The sequence below is a fragment of the Drosophila teissieri genome, chromosome 3R, assembly GCF_016746235.2.
Source record: "Drosophila teissieri strain GT53w chromosome 3R, Prin_Dtei_1.1, whole genome shotgun sequence".
In the NCBI taxonomy this organism is placed as follows: Eukaryota; Metazoa; Arthropoda; class Insecta; order Diptera; family Drosophilidae; genus Drosophila; species Drosophila teissieri.
This window is the reverse complement of record NC_053032.1, coordinates 16815133-16833480: the sequence shown is the minus strand read 5'-3', so window position 1 is coordinate 16833480 and position 18348 is coordinate 16815133. Positions and strand designations below refer to the sequence as shown.

The following is an 18348-nucleotide window of genomic DNA, read 5'->3' as shown; positions in this document are numbered from 1 at the left end:
AACCACTTTGAAATGTCAACAGTTTTCCATTTCTGAGTCGATATATTAAATGTATTTGAATGCATAAGCTCTTTACTAACACAGTTCTTATCAGTTCGCAGAGAAATACCCAGAACTGCGACAGAGGGCGTAGATTGCAGCAATGAAGTAGAGAAGAGCCTTCCCATGAAGGTTAAGTTGGGTTAAGCAATGCCAAAGACAGCAGACTCCACTTGGAGCTCCGATTCAAAGAGAAACCCAACAACCAAGGGCGGTCAGTGTCCAAAAAAATAATATCAAATGTCTTAATATCCAAACATGAAATCCAATTTCCGCGCACAGAAAAAAAACATACAACAATTAAGCAATTTTGGAGCCAAAGTAGACAAATCATAAAAGTGAAATCTAAGCACATACAGTAGGCAAGAAAATTAAGTAAAATTGTAAACTACGAAATCAATGAAACTTTCTTTTCGCTGATGGCCGATGAAAGCGGTCCGTCCAAGAAGCATGACGAGTGAAAAACCCCAACTCTTTCAAAGATCTATTGAAAATTGCATGACCATAAACCTTTCCCGAGACGGAAGTGCCCTCTACAGATGATGCGATGACTTGGCCGAGGGTCGTGCATACAGATGTATCTACACATGTACATATGTAGGTTTTCGGAAAAGTAATTGAAGCTAATTGGGTTAAACTTATTGCTCTGTGCCCAATTAATCCCGCCAAAAGAGTAGGGAACATGCACGATCACTTGAGACGCTGGCGCCTGTGCGAAAATATACTCATACTCATAGTATGCTCGTATAAAAGAATCATATAAATTCATTTTCTCTGGTGGACTGGCCTGACCAGTTTGGCCTGTAATACGTTATTCTTTTTTTGCCAGAATTATATTGTAGATGATTCATCAGCCAGTTCTACGAATCGCCACATTCGCTGTCATGCTAATGAGAAGATGAGACACACTCGGCCCTATGCATGAGATGAGGTATAGATACAGATACAGATAGAGATAGAGATACAGTTGGCAAATGATTTACTCCGATGAATCTTTGTCAATGAACTCGCCGCCCGCCGGGGGGTCAAGGGAAAAGAAGACCTCCCTCCCTCCCGCCAGTCACCTCGTTGACCCAATTGAGTTGAGCAATTTTCTGATGCTGTTTATTAGATTTCATGCGGCGCTCAATTGTAGCCGTCAGTCTAGGCTTGATTTGTCAACAGCTCGCCATTTGCATCCATTTGCCACCGCTACAGCCACCGCACGCATTTCTCAGATACTTTTGCTTCGTGCCACTGATGCCTTGTTCTAGAGTGTAATTAAAGCGATTATCACAGTGGGGGAATTTGATCAAATTAAGTCTATTTACTACGCTAGCAAGGCAAGGCAGGAAGCTCGCTCTACATACCAAGCGAGAGGCTAACATTTACAGCTTCAATTTACAGTTCTGGCTTTGGTATCTTGAAGATGCACGATTAAAGATAGTTTTGTAAAGATATGTACCTAGCAAGACATATCATTGGATGAGCTTGGCATAATATAAAACGGCTTCAGAATCACAGCAGAAACATATTATTGCTAATAACGTGATTTACTTCTACATTCAATTGAAATGTATGAATTATTTTTGGAGCTAGTTTATGAGCAGTATTTTAGTCATTTAAAACAACATCGATTGATGTTGATATTCAGAAAGAAATGACTTTACTTATTCACTAAACTATTCTCCCGTATTTAAGTTTTTTTCTCACAAGAATATCGATTGTTTACTTTAATTTAGGACTTGCAATTTTTATGGTATTTGGATAGCTACTGCAAATTTGTACATAATGCAACCAATTGTTAAATGCGAAACATATGACGACAAGCCTGCAGTGAGCTGGATGGACAAACATTGAGGTGCACTGTTGGCACTGTTTGCTCTGTTTTGCCAACTGCCAACCGAATTGACAATCTGCCGAGCTAACCAAAATTTCCCGTCAGCAATTATGCAAGGAATAACAAACAATCCGAGCAGCCAGGAGGCTCCTCAGAGTTTCAGCAATACGTACATACACTCAAAAAGTGGGGCCGAGACAGCTTGTCGTGGTGGCATATTTGTTTGTCATTCGTTATCCGTTATTCGTTATCGACGAATGCAGGCCAGTCGGAGGAGGAATCGATGCAGTTTGCGAATGTGGAGCGATTGGGGGCAGGAAATTGGAGCGGATCAGCAGCAGAATTGAAAGCCGGGAAAGGCGGGAAGTCTTAGCAGTGGACACATCGACACGCTCTACATACATTTGGCTACGCTCCACGAGAAGTTGATGAAATTGCAACGCGTAATTGGCACTTTACGTAATCCGGCATTAATTGCCAGCGCGACCAATCGAATGTCAGTAGCCTACGAGCCATTAAATAATACACATACATCGTATATTTAAACGAATAATGCTGAACAACAAAAAAACAGTGCGTCCCAAATCGGAGTGATTCACAGTGCTTCCTCTAGCCAGCTGACTCAGTGCACGTGCACGCTGTCTTTAATAAAACTTGAAAAGTATCTAAGTTAGTGGGGTTAGCCACAATAGGGTGGCGTGCTCAAGGTGTTCACCGTGCTCACAGTGCTCATTGTGTAAGTGGTAACTCAAATGAGTCATGAGCAATTGCGATTGTTTTGGCGCAGTGTGGGAAGGATACAATGCATAGTCAGGTGTGGACTTATTAAAGGAGTGGAATTGCCAAGGTCGTCTTCATAACGATGAGTAATTGGCAATAGGAATAACTAGATTGATTTAAGAGTTACTATTCCTATAAACGAATACTTGTTGGTTTTATATGTTAGAGAGTATAAACAACCAATATAATCACATTTTATTTTAGACATAAGGTTAAACGTTTTCTAAAAACAATCTTATTATTTAATATTGCGTGCAAAACTTCTGGATGGGCTCTCCATTTGCTGCTTAATAGACCAGAAAACACAATCGACTTTCCCTAGCATCAAACACTCATCGGCTGCCAAGCCGAACACTTAAAAGTAATCGACCCTAATGCCATAAATTCTACGAGAATCATTTATATAAATAAGCTCCCTTAAAGTTTAATAGTGTTTTATCAGCTCGCCAAGTGCGTTGCAAGTAGCAGATATGTGAGTACATCCAGTGCCAGCTACGTATGCACATCCGGCGGATACATCGTGTTGAAGGGAGCTTTAATAAAATAAAGTTTTATTGCAAGAATTCCAAGCACGAAGAACTCGAGTTGCTGGGAAAATTACACCCGATTATATGGTACTCAGATAGCAGATGTGACTAACTTTCGGTTTGCAGTTTCCCAGTCGCAATTAACTAATGTCAGTTAATGAGTGGCCGACAAAAGGAAGAAAGGCAACACGTGCCAAGTGCAAGCGGAGGTTAGGTAACCAGTTATAGCAACTACTTGTGGCTTTCCGAGCACTCAAAACATTCAAGACATTAAAAACATTGCACCAAATGATTTCTAATTATTTAAATGACGAGTATAGATGAGTACATTTTGTGGTTGTGAATCATAGAACTCAGATAATGGAAGCGGAAATGGCACAAGCGGGAACGGATATCCAAAGTCATTTTAAGCTAAAGCTAGCGAAGTTTTGGCAAGTCCCAAATAATTTCATTTGCAAGAGATAATTTAAAGACGTAGGCAACATTTTATTTGAATTTATTGTATTTCACAGTTTTAAGATATAAAGCAGCTTTGCATAGCTTACTTATTCCTGCCTTACTTATTCCGTCTTCATCGTCGCTTTTATTTTCCTTTTGTTTTTTTCATAATTATTAATTAACGCCCTCGAACAATGGCATCCACTCAGCTGGAGGAGAAGAGCTGTTGCTCTAATCTTTGTGCTTTGTCTGGCTAGCTCTTCTCGTGGAGATGCCTTCCCGTAATCCCCATACCCATACCCATACCCAATCCCCATGCCCATCCCCATTCCCATCACCATGCCCCAAACCCTTGACCGTCGGGTGTACTTTATGGTTCGTTGGCTCTGCTCCCAATATGCAGTGTACTAGTACACAAGTAGCTCAGCCATCTGCTTATCGCTCTTCGATAAATCGAGGAGAACCACTCCGACGATTCCGCAGTGTAAAATGAATCGAAATGAAACAAACTACAAGATGCATCCAGCCTCAGGGGAAAATGTGTAACGCGGCAGTCGGACAACACACGAAATTTCACGGGATAAAAATAAAATCGACGGAGAAGAGAACCCACAAAATATTAGCGCCGGCATGTTAATTCAATTAGCTGGCGAATGGCGCTGTTTTCCTTTTCGGTGTTTATGGGTCGAAGATTTTGGTTTAGTTGTTCCTCTTTTTTTTTTTTTTGTATGCTTTGTTTACAAGAGGCTCTAATAGTGGCTGCATCGCTTTTTGAGGTTTACCTCAGGCGATTAGCATAGTCGCCACATAATGTGACATAATTTTTCTTGACCTAACACAATTTTAGCAGAAGAGAGGAAGTAAAATCACTCGGCTTTCAGTTCATTGACTTGTTTATGGATCAGAGAATTCGATGATGAATTATTTGTAATCGTATATTGTAAAATTCATAAAAAAAAAAGGTTGGGATATGTTATGTATTGATGAAAATACATATAAGCAAAGTTAGAACTTTTAAGTATATATATGAGTTGAGATAAACACTTCTCTACGAATGTTTTTATCACATAAACTCAGTTCTAACACCTCTGTAAAATCCAGTTCTGTATGACCTACAAAGCTTTTGTGAAGTAATTTATAATAGTGCGAAGCTCCCAAAAACAAACAGACCCCTAAGCAAACAAATAAAAATGTAATTACAGCGCGTAGCAACAAAGCTGTGTTAACCAAAACTTCCACAAAGTTTTGTAAAAAAAACGAGAGCGTAAACAGAAATCGGGTGTTCTTAAAGTTCATCGACCCCAGAAAGCAGCTACGTCATCACTTCTGGAGGATGTCACCGCACATTTTCCCAGTTGGATTAGCTTTCAAAAAAAAAACAAGCACAAAACACACCTACGCAATGCGGGAAAGAGAGGGGCTGCCAAAAGAAACAGAGACAGCCTGATGTGCATGAGTGATTCGCAGTGCGTTGGACTGCGAAAAGTGCAATTTGCAAATGCAGCCGAACTGCAACAGTCGAAAAGAGCGCAATGAGTCACAATAAAGGTAAATTAGCAACTGCCCAGGCACGAAACGAACCCAAATTCGAATCCGTGCCCAGCTCACTGACCATAACCAGGAAGAGGTTGAAACTGCACTGCGCGAAATGGGCGTGTTGTTGATTTTAAATATTAAATAAGGGTTATTAGGTATAAGTCTGAAAATAATAGCATTGTAAAGTAGTTTTTAAACTAAAATGAAATATAATATGTAAATCTATATACAATATATGGATAATTTTTAAAATAGTTTATATAAATTTCATACTGTAACCACCGTTTTTATTCACTTGGATAGTTATAGTTCTAAGAAATAGTGGAAAAAGGTGGCCATTTCCTTTGGGAAACTTTTTGACACAATTTTAGATGACTGTATTTGTTATTTCTTGCAGTGTAGAGTCCCAGCTTGTTCCCGGATTCACTCTAGCGTGTTGTCGCATTTCCGTTGCGAATATTCGCCGCCGCCGCCACTCTTGTTGTTGTTGTTGTTTTTGTTGTCGCATCCCATTACTGATGCTAGTCAGTGCACAGCAACAACAACAGCAGCAGCAGCAAATGCCAATAGCTCTATGCATAAATTAACCAAAACCTAAACCGAAACAGAACGAATCGGAACGAAACGAAATGAAGCCGAGTGAGCTGCAGAGTGCTATTTTCTATTAAGGAAAGATTCCATCGCAAGCTCGGTTTGTCCTCCGTTTTTATGATTATTTATTCACTTGATTGCTTTTGGCCTTTCACTGTTCTCTGAACCGCTCAACTCAGCTCGGCTCAGCTCTGCTCAGTTCTTTTATTTTGATTAATCATCGAGGGGCTTACCTTGGCCAGCTCCTCTCCACCTCAGCCTTGCCCCCTGCTTTCCTTTACAGCCCCTCCCCCCATCCCCATACCCTTCCAATTCCCAATCAGGCGTTGCATTGGCATTGCACAACAACAATAACACCAGCCACAATTGATGCCTGACTGCATGCACTCGAAAAAATGTTGGTAGTTTTACTATAAAAGGTGCAACTCAAAATCATAAAGAGTGTATGTAACACCCACATAAGTTGTAACATATAATCATGCAAATATATGCGGTATTTGTGATTCCCAAAATTAGAGCTCCCAGGCATTTTGCTCAGTGTAAGTGCACTGCATTTCATCTCCCACGGCAGGCATTTCTTTGTTATTTGTTTGGCTGCCTGTTTAGAGGAAATTGCTGCTGCTGCTGCTGCTGCTGCAAACAAACGTGATTTCCTTTGGCTGTTGGCATAAACAAAGTTGTTCAAGTGCTTTCTTGGGGCATTCCTTCGTGGCCTCACTGTACAGGGTGCCAACGGGAATGTGATTGTAATTGGAATTGTGATTGTGATTGTGACTGCTCTTAGCACTGCTCTCCCACTGAATGACTAATGCAAAAGCCGCATTTTCCACTTTCCGGGGTTGTCTGGCAAACTCACCCTAAGCTGGTTAAGTCAAGGAAATAGAGTCATAAATAACATGAGTTGCCCTCCCAGAACACTTTGTTTCAGTTTTTGCCTGAAGAGTGGTAAATACAAAGCGTATTCCCCCTGCACCCCTGGCACCCCTTGTTCTTGTGGTGCAATTAAACTAGCTTTAATTTAGGCCTAATCTCCGCACTGCATTGGTCACACACGCAACCCACTCGGGGATGCAACCCCTACTCACTCACTCACTCGCTCATTGCTGATAATCGAGGGGAATCCCCGGCACGTGGCCAGGTCAAAAGTGAATCAGCGAGCCCGCCACGGCACACGTGTCTTCATTCTGCCACAATTATATAGTAATGACCCACTCAATTCAAGGCAAATCCATTTCCACCGATTTCTATGAGAGCTACGTATAATGGGGGCCAGAATTCGCTGAGATACAAAAGTTATTATTGCAGTTTGTTGGAAACAAAGACAGCTAAATTGATGTTGAATATTGACCCAAAGTATTGCGAAAAGAACCCTTAAAATATTCCCATTAAGTAGAGGGAAAATCTTTTTATGCAAATTCTAATAATGATTCATATTCCTATTAAATAAAAGAAAAGAAAAACGTTTTTATGCAAATTCTATCTTCGGGTGAAGAATGATTTGTTTTCATGGCATTTCCCTGTCCCACTTTTCAACTACTTGATGTATTGACAGTTTTGCCCATTCGTCTATTATTTCTTAATTGCTGCGGGGTATCCTCCGCTCCAGGTTGGGTTCTAAGTAAAGTAGATTTCCTGGAGTCCAAATACCCCTTTGTCAAGCTCTCCAAACACGTTCTATGAGGCGACGCAATTTATGCAAATGTCGTTCAATTCCAAGTCTCAGACCCGGAGAAAGACCACTAATGTATGCATGCTCATAGGCTTCCGTTGCGAGCCGAGAGCCAAGAGCCAGAGAACTAGAGAATCGGAGAATCAGGGAATCAGAGAATTGGTGACGAGTATCGGAGAAGCTCGTTCCATTTAAATTCTTTTGACCTGACTCAATCAAGAGCAGCTTGGTGACCAGTCAAGAGCTGCAAGAGCCAGTCTGTAAATTGAGTTGAGCCTCAATTAAGACGATCGCTGCGATGCTGATGGCGATCGGAGCAGCTTGTTGACCACTTGAGTTACCGCATAGTTAGAAGCCCACTTGTGAAGGTAGAAGCCACTCGACAGTTGCATTTTAATGCAACTTAATGATTGTGGCCAAGTCTAGCTGGCTAACTGGATCCCACGCTCTAAGCCAAGCCCATTTAAGGCCTCCTCAATGTCGCATATTAATGATCCTGCTGTCTTGCCTTTAACTCGTGATAATGATAATGCTAAGTTGTTCAACTTGGGCAAACAAAGGGCGCGATAAAGAAAGCAAACAAGACTATCTGCTGGAGAGGCGTGTCTCCTGATGTCTCAAGAATATATTCAAGCATGGGAAATGCCTACAAAAACAAGTAAGAGCACAGGAAATATACTAATTAAGTGCAATTATTTTACCAAAACAGACTAAGTTTAATTGCGGATGCAATGGACAAAGGTGCTACTACTAAAGAAAGGTTTTCAAAGAAGTTTCAAATAAATACTTTGCTTTACATAAAAGTATATGTATAAACACAGTAGTTAAAAAAGTTAAAAAAAGAGTATCTTGTTGCTCAAAGTTAAAAGCACTAATTATATTTTTTGATAATTATCTAGTGAACCTCCTACTCACTTTTGAGTAACGAGTCTTACCTCACCGAGCCACTTACTTTCGGCCATTTCGGAGGTTGCCGCTTGTTCGGTTGCCATATAATTGCGCAAATGACATAAAAATGGTTAAGAAAACGCCAGCAGTTGGCAACAACTACACCAATCGAACAATGGCAACAGCCTAACCGCGAACAAGAAACGAGTTGCCAAAAGAAGTGTTGGCCAGAAGAATATGGAGGTTCCAGTTCGCATTCGCTTGGGCGCTTAAGGCGCTGACCTTTTGGGACCAGAATTCATGATGACAATGAATTGTACGTACACTCGTACATGTGAATGTGAATACACTCGGACGCGAAAAACGATTTAAAAGCACAAGATGTGTGTTGGCAACAACAGAATTGTGACCCACAAAGGGGCTTTTTTCGTGGAGGAAAAGGAAAAAGCCGAAGAAGAAAGTTTTTGCCTGACAGTTAAATCTGTCACAAAGAGAGTAAAAGTAAAGCACTGCAGTGCATTTAAAATCGATGTTTTTACCTTTTGGAGTTTTCAATTTTTTTTGTGTGCGGGCAAGGGCCAAACGAATCATTTGAGTTGCTAAATTAAATGGTACGTGAGTGAAGGCAATCAGTGAATTTGCATGGAAAGTGCTGCCCTAGAGGCGCCTTTCTATCTGCGAACTACGTGAGATTTTGATAAAAGCGACACTCAGATAAGGTAAATGCTAAATGCCCAACCTGCCAATAGCCAAACACCCCACAGATGGCACTCATCACAAATGGGCAAAACAAAGCGAAAGCCACTCCATAACCAAGATAGCCGAGTGGCAAGTGGCAAGTGGCCCACAGGGCTTTGGGTGGCCATTTGGGCGGGTCTACATCTATCTACCTATCTATATATACGTCTATACATTCGAGTCTGTCGCAATCCAGGGGCCCTGCAACTACCAATCTGGGCAGTGGAAGTATGGAAGTAGCCGGGCTAGCGACAAAATCAACAACATAGAAGCTGGTTTTTCAAGGTTGTTCAGATGCGCGAGAGTTTAACAAATGACGGAAAAGGGGCAAAGGAGGGGTAAAGGGGTGTGTCGGGTAACTAAAAGTGGGCACAGTGGTCGAGGACAGTTTGCAAAAACTTCAAATACAAATTCCTATTCCTATGAATCATTTGAATTTTAGAGGAAGTTCCTGTGAATCATTTCAATATTAAAAATGCTGAATGGTTTATCTCTTCATGAATAAGAATGAAATGTATCTACAACTTACAACAATTAAAACCAACAAATTATGAATAATTCGTACGCACAATGAACGGCAAATCTGATCTAATTACGAACAATTAGTAAGCCAACAAATGCTAATTATTAACTCTATGAAAATAGATCTCAGAAAACTTGGATTTTAATGTTTGTTCCATGTTATTACAAAATACATAGGTATTATATTAATATGGCTCTCAAACTAACTTTATTGAAAACTTTCATTTGCATTTATTTAATGTGTATTTAATGGTCAATGCTTTCATGCTTCGACTTGGAAGTAGCTCAATAATATAATGACTCAGAACTGATAGTGTATCTAACTTATATCCTCATTTAATTTTTGGAACTAACACTTGCATAAATGGTTATCTATTCTGACTCAAATAAATTTAACTCATCATTTGTGGGTCTTTTAAACCACTGTATTGGTGCGTTTTTGTTAGCTGAACTTGATTAGACAAATAACTCGATTCAAGAGGCACAAAGAATGTTTATTTAATTAGGTTTAACGCAAAACTAGTTAACAATTACAGGTTAAGAAACAGTTTTAAAATAAATGATTCAGCTAGGAATAGAGAACATTGTACTAAATTACGAACATTTTGGGTTGTTGTATAATAAAGTTATTTTCCAGATATATAAATGTATCTTTCTTATGAAGAGGACATACTTTTAGGATATACTACAGTGCACTATTTGGCAACCTTTATATTTTAATTCCTAGAGTTCATAATTTTGAGCAAACGTTTTGTATGTTTTCATGAAGTGACCCTAGTAACCGTGGTAACCGAAAAAAAAAATGAAACAAGTAAACAAATTTCTTTCCCGTTTAAATCCACCTGTAGACTAGTGGAAACCGACAGGGGGATGGATTTGATTTTCCCCCGACTTTTCCGGGAACTCACCTTTTGGCTTTTCTCCTTCCGACTGATGGAACGCCGTCGCTTCCGCCGGCTGCAGAATGTGTTGTTGCAAGCATGTGTTGAGCAGCAGCAGCGGTAGCAGAAACAAATGCAAGTGCAACATTTTCAGATCGTTGCTATATAGCCTATGTTGTTGTCGTTGTTGTTGCTGCTGTGGTTGTTGTCGATGCAGGGCGATATTTGCTTTTCTGCTGGCGATAGTGAAGTTTGTTGTTGCCGCGGGGCCAATGTGGTGACATCACATTTCCTGCAGCATCTTTCTGATTTGGGATTTCTGCGGAGGGGTGTTATTTCAAGCAGGATGGCGATTTTTTAAAACTCTCTTGCACCATTCGCAAAAAAATAATGCTGCTATTAAAGAACAACAACAATATCACGCGCGCAAACTGCGAACAAAAACAAACACTAGCAGATTTGCTGCTACTAATATAACGGCTTTTGTGTTCTGTTTTGCTATCTGCTGCTGGCTCTCTCTCGCTCTTCGAGCCCCTCTCTCTCACTCTCCTCTTATTCCTATTGGAATTTTCTAAGCTGCGAGGCGTTACTCTTGCAATTCACCAGCTATCTTTGAATTTATTATAATGGCATTAATTCGGCGACGGGCACTATTAAATCGCTGCCAGTTTTGCATTTATTTTTGGGGGCTTTAATTCAATTTACTTTTGACACAATCGCTTCACACACACACACTCTCAGAAATGCACAAGCACACACGCACGCGAAAAAGTCAGAGCAGCAAGCGAACGCGACATCACCGTTCGGTGGCCGATTTTGTTTTGAATCGAGTTTCTGCATATGTGTGATTATACGTGTTTTCAGTGTGGCCAGTCGTGTCGCGCCGCTAAATACCAAACAAAAAGCTATTGGTTTCAAGAAGGGTGTACTCGCTAAGTAAGGGTGGTGTCCATGCTAAATCGATATCGAACAATCGATAGCTGAGGGATGGGTAATGTGTTCGCTGATTTACAGCTATCGAATTCTGGCGCGTTGTTTAAATTTTTGTAGATCGAAATACTTTTCATATTTAAATTACTTTCATGTTTCTCATTTGTAACAGTACTGAAAAAATATAATTTGTTCCTAAAATGACACGTGTACCATCTCATTGGATTAAACTTATATACCACCAACTTTTCTCATCCTTTATTAAAAGATGATAGAACATTTAAATGAGTAAACTACTTTGGATGTTCGAAAGAATGAACGAAGTTTTGACATAATCGTGTCCAACCAAGTTTACGGAAAAATAATAAGCTCATTCACTTTAGTTATGTCAGTTTTTTTATGTTTATTGCACAATTACAATATACAGGTTCACTTTCATATAATTTATTACAGCTAAAATTACTACGGTATTGAAAAAATATGTGTGGCGACTTTCATTCAGTTTACTCGTACTACTTGCTAGATTTTGGGGGTGGGAAGGGGCTGGGTCTGGTTAGTGAAAACATAAACAACAGCAAAAGTTTGCATAGAGCCCGAAAACACACGTTTAAAACCTAAACTAAACTAGAGCTGTGGGTAATTTCATTTCATATCATTTCATTTCATACAAACTCGGTGCACCACGGCACAGTTTCAAAGTCAACAGTTTTAACAGGTCCGCTTGGGAAAGCATAACAAGGTTTAATTTTATATATTTTTTCTCATTTTTATGCGCTTTATGCAATGGTGGCATTGTCAGGGGGTTAAGGGCGCTCTTATAGTTAACATAGTGACGATTATCTAATATGGTACATTCACTTTTTTTATGTTGGTTGGTTTTTTTTGCATAGGATTTTTTTATAAAAAAAATTACAGTATAAGAATTCGTTTTGAGCTTAACAAAAACGCAAGCTAACTAACCTAAACGACAGGATTCGAGCGCTACGTCGATCGATCCATCAGTATAATAAATATTTTACGTTCCGTTCTCTTCACGTTTTGTGTATATGTGGCTTGGGTTAACTATCCTAAGTAGCTGCGTATAAAAATATTCATAAACATTCGTATAATTTTGCTCAAGTCTTAAGAATACAGTTGGTTTCAATATGAATTTGAAGGCATTGAACGCACAATGTGCGCGTTATTGTTTGATATTCCTTGTTTGTTGGATGTTTTTTTTTTTTTTTTGGCGGGGCGGGGCAAATTGTTTGGGGCGGGTTGGTGGTTTTTATATCTAATTGCTTTCATATGGTCATCAGTGGGGGTCAATTTGTACAACTGACTTTGGGTGCAGTTAGGGCTAGGGCTGCTTGGCTAATCTAGTTACAATAATGGGCTTAGGTCTAGTGCATAGCTATGCGTGGATATATCATTCTAGCATGGTTCTTGTCGTTCTCTCACGTTCTCTATAAGGCACAGATATTTGTTACATCAGTTGTTTATACACATAAATACTTTTTGCTTAGTGAAAATAAATACTACATTAATTACAAAAATGTACAGCGAAGATGGGGAGTTGTGGAAGGGGCTACACCTCCACGCCGTAGTTGCGATCCACCACGTAGTCGAAGCGCTGTTGCTCGGCATCGCTAGACGAAACTGGAATTGGAGCGGCTGCTGGTTTAGCATCAGGTTGGGCAGCGGGGGAAACGACGGAAGCGGCAGCAGGAGTAGCAGCAGGAGTGGCAGCAGGAGTGGCAGCAGGAGTAGCAGCAGGAGTAGCGACAGGTGCTGGCAACTTAGGCACTGCCCCGCTGGTGGCTCTGTGGGGATGCTCACTGAGATTCTTGTTTCGGTTGCTGCTAGCCACCAGCGCCGTGTTGATGGCGATTGCCGTCTCAGCTGAATTGTAGAACTCATCCTCATCCTCTTCCTCCTCTTCTTCTTCGATGGGATTAGCTTCCGGCAAGGTAAATTCACTAGGCAACTCGGGCACCGACAGGCCCTTGCGTGTGAAGAAAGTGATCTTCTCCCTGTAAGCATAGAACATTAGAATACCTGTTTTTCATGGCTAAAGTGCAAATTTAACCTACTTGAAAGACACCAAATCGGGACAGCCTTTGGGCACCTTGGTCTTGCGCAGTTTGTGGATCTCTTTGGCGGTCTTCATCAGCAACTTCTGCAGTTGGCGCTCCTCGGGGCATTTGGCAGGATCGGCGCGGGCCACCAGGCGTTGGAACTCCTCGTTTTCAATCGCCCATGCGGCCACCAATGGATCCTTGTTTTCGCAGGCCTTCTGCAAGCTGTTGAGTATATAAGTATCTTATAGTTTTCACTTAATGTTGGATTTCTATTTAAAAACTTACACTTCCTTGAGGTTCTGCAGCTTGGCGATTTGATCATTGAGGAAGTACAGTTTGCTATGCTGCGCCTGCAGATCCAGCTCCAAGTCCAAACTGGTGCGGGGTATGTGAGTATGATGCAGTTCTAAATACAATTAACCAAATTAATAAATATTTCAGCAAGAGGTGTATTCTTTGCAGTACTTACTTGTGACTGACTTGGGCGCCTTTGTGTGGAAGCGCAGGGATCGTCGTTCGGCAGCGCCGCGTTGGAAAGTGTGGGGCGCCACACCGCAGTGCATCGCGGAGTCGGAGTCACTGCGGTTGAGTCGGCAGTTGTAGCGATTCTTGCTGACCGCTGCGGATGGCGTGAAGGTCTGGGAACGCTTCACGGGCCTGTCGTCCATCAGCTGGGACTGGCCTCGCGATTTCTCCGGCAAATAGGCGCGATCAGTGTTCGTCTCCTTGTCGGCGAATTCCTGCTTCATGTTCTGTAGGTAGGCGTCCAGCATGCCGCTTGCTGTTGGTAATAATAAGATAAATATTTCAATAAATGTACTATTGTAGAAAATATCGGGAACTTACAGTTCATTAGGCCAACATCGCTGACCAACTGCTTGTCATCCAACTCCTCCTCTTCATCGTCATCGTCGTCGTCGCTGCACTCCGGCTCATTGAGCGGCCCCAGCTCCAATAACTCGGCGGCGATCTGCAGCTCCTGCAGCTCCATGCAGGGCGCTTGGTTTCTGGTCAGTGTGGATGTCTGGGAGGAGGTAATGGTGGACTCATCCGACGACTCCTCCCGGTTGTTGCCACTGTTTGGTGCATTGCTGGCGGCAACGGCCGCTGCCGCTGCTGCTGCGCTGGTGGAGGGAATGTCCAGAGACTCGAAGCTGGGAATGAATTTGGAGCTCAGCACGTTGTACCACTTCAGGGTGGAATCCTCCGGGTTGAACTCGGCCATGCTGATCTGCACAGTGCCCTAGAATATTGACAATATACAATAGTTAGATCCCAATAATGAGTAAATATTGGTGCGTAGATTATACTTACAATAATCTCCTCCTTTTGTCCAGTCATGGTGACCACAGTCACCTGCAGGCTCTTGGTCAACAGCTTGTCCAGCGTGATGGGCACGGCGAATGTATCATTGAAAACAGGCTTCTGGAAATCGCCCAGCGCCTTGGTCCTTATGGAGGTCAGCGAATTCGGCAGCAACGCTGCACGGAGATACCTAAAAGGTAAGAGAGTATGCATTTAGTATATGCAACAGATCCCACTAGAATATCGATGTACTTACACCTGTGAGTTGTCCGCCGAGGCAGTCCACAGGGCCAGCAGATTGTTGGCCCGCTCCAGAGAGACGACGAGTACACCTTCCTGCTTCAGATACTTCAGTCCAATCTGGACTTGTGCCAGCTCCTTTCGAGGCAGATGGGCGCGCGACGCTTCAAAGACGCCAGAGTCGCCGGCAACGGACTCATTGCTGACCGCCGCCGAAACGGATCGCGTATTGGAGGTGGAGGACGATCGGCTGAGCATCTCCTGCGGCAGATCCAGCAGCGAGGGCTTCTCCGAAATGGGCGAGAGTGGAGCAGCAGCCAGGTTGAGCGGGGTACCCATGTTCAGCTTCTGCAGCTTGGCCTCCAGCATCATGCAGTCCAGCACGGTGGAGTCCAGATCGTAGGGTCGTGCTCTGACTCCGGAAATCGGAACTGGGGGCGGGGCTGTGTAGGCGGGAGGTGCGGGCAGCGCATTGGCATAAGTGGGCTCCTCCTTGAGGGCCTGCGGCGTCTGATCCGCTCCCGCATTGTACTTCATCGGCGAGGCGGGCGGCGTTTCCATGGAGAGGCTGCTTCTAGGCGATAGCGTTACCTCCGCGGATTGCTGTTGCTGCAGGACAGGATGCACGGGATGCAGACGCTGTTGCTGATGCTGTTGGAACAATCTCTGCGAGCGACGCCTCAGATCCACCACATCAATGGGCGAGTCCACCGCAAAGGGATCAATGTATATGTCGGTGAAACTCAAGGCGCTCTTACTGCTGGCCGTGGACAAGGAGCCCAGACTGCTGCCACTGCTAATGGAGAAGGTGCTCTCCGAAGAGAAGGACTTGAGACGCTCCTCCAGCAACTTGGTGGACTTCAGGGCCTCTTGCAGTTTGTCCAGCAGCAGCTGCTTCTCTTCGTGGAAGCGCAGCCGATTGGCCACGCATGTGTTGTTCGCTTCGTAGGCCTCCTTGAGGTCCTCCTCTAGTTTGTGGCGCGTCTGGTGGATCACACGCTTCTCCTCCTCGCTGCGGGACTTGAGCGAAATGCTGTTCAAATCGTTCAGCAGCTTCTCCTTCTCCTGGATGAGCAGAATGCGATCCTTGTCCGACTCCAGTTGGCCCGGCTCAATGCGCTCCACATGATCGGCCAGCTGCTGCTGCAGCTTCTTGATGTGCTTGCGCCACTCGGCGTACTGCAACTTGGTCTTGGCCATCTCCGCGAAACGGGCTCCTCCGTTCAGGTTGTCCCCCGATGATCCGCACAGATCCGTTTGACTGGCCACGCAGACGCGGTCGAAGGGCGAGGCCAGGTCCGAGTTCTCCTCGCTGATTTGCTGGCGACCCAGCTCGTTCTTGATCTGCACCAGACTGCGCATCAGCTCCTCGCGCACCTTTTCGCCGGAGACCAGCGACTTGTGCACCTTGAGCATCTCCTCGCGAATCGCTTGGACCTCGGCGATGTCGTAGCATCCATTTTCCCGAGCATTGATCTTCTCGCCCACGGAATACAGGGTGTTCATGCCGCGTTCCGTGTAGGATATGTCATTGGTAATGTGGGTCAGCTCCTGCTTCAGCTGGTGGACTCGCTCCCGCGCCAACATTAGATCGGCTCTTAGGAGTTCCGGATCGTGGCGACTCATCGAACTGGAGGAGGAGCACACTGGAAATAAAGAAAGTATATTAGTGCCACGTTAAGAAATTTGAGATTAAGCTTTCAGAACAATAGCTCTTCAAGTGCTTTGTTGACTCTTGGCTAACATCTCCGATGTCAAATTATAGATATTAGAACCATGTTTATGTATTGATCATTACTTTGCAAAATATGCCACAACTGATAAGAGCAGTCCCAAAATCAATATATCTTGACATGGATCTCAAATGGATGGTAATAGATGGTAGTACTTACGACTGCTTCGGCTGGCTGCCAACTTCAGGTGGTTGTACTCCTCCTGGGCCCACAGAAGTCGCTGCTGCTTGACGTCGAACATCTCCCGCTTGTTCTCCAACTGATCCTGCGCCGCGGACAGATAGTCGCTGAGCATCTGCTCCTGGACAGTCTTCCACTCCTGTCGCGGGTCCTCCAGCTGGGTGCTCTGCGCCAGGTGGTTGATGTAGTAGGGTCCGATGTTCGGATCGTAGGACTCCTCCCAGCCCATGGGCAGCTCATCGCCCACACAGTCCTCGAAGGTCTGCGGCTTTGTGTAGCTGCAAGGGTGGAGATAGTGGGGAAATCAAGAGGTTAGTTACGAGTTATACAAGTTACAGGCTAACATTACGAATCTCTGGCATTCCGAGAGATGTATCTCGAACCTTTCCCACGGCAGTTAGTGCTGCTTGGAATTCCGATAAGATTAGCGCGTATTTCCTGTGTGCATTTTGGGTAAAAGTGGGCAACACAAGACAGTCTCCGGCGGCCAAGAGTGTCGCAGAAATACCAATTTCTGAAGTTTTAACCGCAGCCATGCGGCGGAATGTCTGCGCTCTGTTTGTTGTTGCCAAATGCCGCTGGCAAACGTCTAATCTTATCGAGGCCATAACTCGCATAGTGCGGCAAGAAAGCAAAACAAAAACAAGCGGACAAATAAGCCAGCCATAGCCATAACGAAAAATCCTAAAACGATGACGATGACAACGTCGTCGTCGTCTTCCTTCTGTTTGTTTGCGAAACTCAATTTCAATATCAGGCAACAGCATTTTCGCATTCCAACGATAATTGCTAATCGCCATGGATTGATTGTTGAAGCATACGCACTGGGGCACATATAATATCTGTCTGTCTATATGTCCATATATATGTATATATCTGTGTGTCTCCTCAATTGCGTATACAAGTCTTTGGCTTTTTGTTTTTCATTAGGGCAAACGCGGCAACTGTTAATTAATCATTGCTTTGGAATTCGCACAGCCATTAAAGAAGCTCCCGCCGAATAAACGCAGATACAGATAAATAAATCTGCGCCATATGCGATAGATAGCCAGCGGCAGTGCGTTTCAGCGTTGTAAATCGCTTTATGGCATGCAGTTCAACGAACGATATACTGTGATCCAGATCATATATTAGCAATTCACACTCGGAGGTTCTGCCCATAAAGGAAAGCTCCTCTCTTTTATGGCATCAAAAATTAAGTATACGCCCGGGCGGTTTTCTCAAGAATGTTTGGGTTCAACACAGTGTACAATCTAACTATATTTCTGACTTTCCATACATTAAAAGCAAGTGCTTTTCGAAGAGGTTAATAAAATTACGCATACGCAGTGGAGTTGTTGGTTTTAATTAGCTGTCAAATGCAATAAATAGTAGGTGTTTATGTCTGTAAACTTATGGAGGAATTCTACTTATGGGTATCTTTAACTTGTGGTTTTAGAACGCAGTATGTCGGTTAAGATATATGCTCATAC

At 43.2% G+C, this 18348-nt stretch overlaps 2 protein-coding genes across 2 annotated transcripts in view; both read right to left on the bottom strand.

The window, feature by feature from the left end:
• The window catches only part of LOC122620290 (disintegrin and metalloproteinase domain-containing protein 12), a 33442-nt gene extending 22206 nt beyond the window's left edge, over positions 1-11236 (bottom strand). Inside the window, exon 1 of the mRNA XM_043797675.1 lies at positions 10456-11236. Within this exon, the coding sequence (XP_043653610.1) occupies positions 10456-10576 (121 nt within the window). The 5' untranslated portion in view covers positions 10577-11236. The remainder of the gene's footprint in view (positions 1-10455) is intronic.
• Positions 11237-11736: 500 nt separating this feature from the next.
• Positions 11737-18348, bottom strand: part of LOC122620907 (protein kibra) — a 28555-nt gene continuing 21943 nt past the window's right edge. The window contains exons 2-9 of the mRNA XM_043798587.1: positions 16856-17154; positions 14980-16609; positions 14733-14913; positions 14265-14661; positions 13888-14199; positions 13704-13824; positions 13431-13640; positions 11737-13370 (exon numbers count right to left, since the gene is read on the bottom strand). Coding sequence (XP_043654522.1) covers positions 12926-13370; positions 13431-13640; positions 13704-13824; positions 13888-14199; positions 14265-14661; positions 14733-14913; positions 14980-16609; positions 16856-17154 — 3595 coding nt within the window. The 3' untranslated portion in view covers positions 11737-12925. The remainder of the gene's footprint in view (positions 13371-13430; positions 13641-13703; positions 13825-13887; positions 14200-14264; positions 14662-14732; positions 14914-14979; positions 16610-16855; positions 17155-18348) is intronic.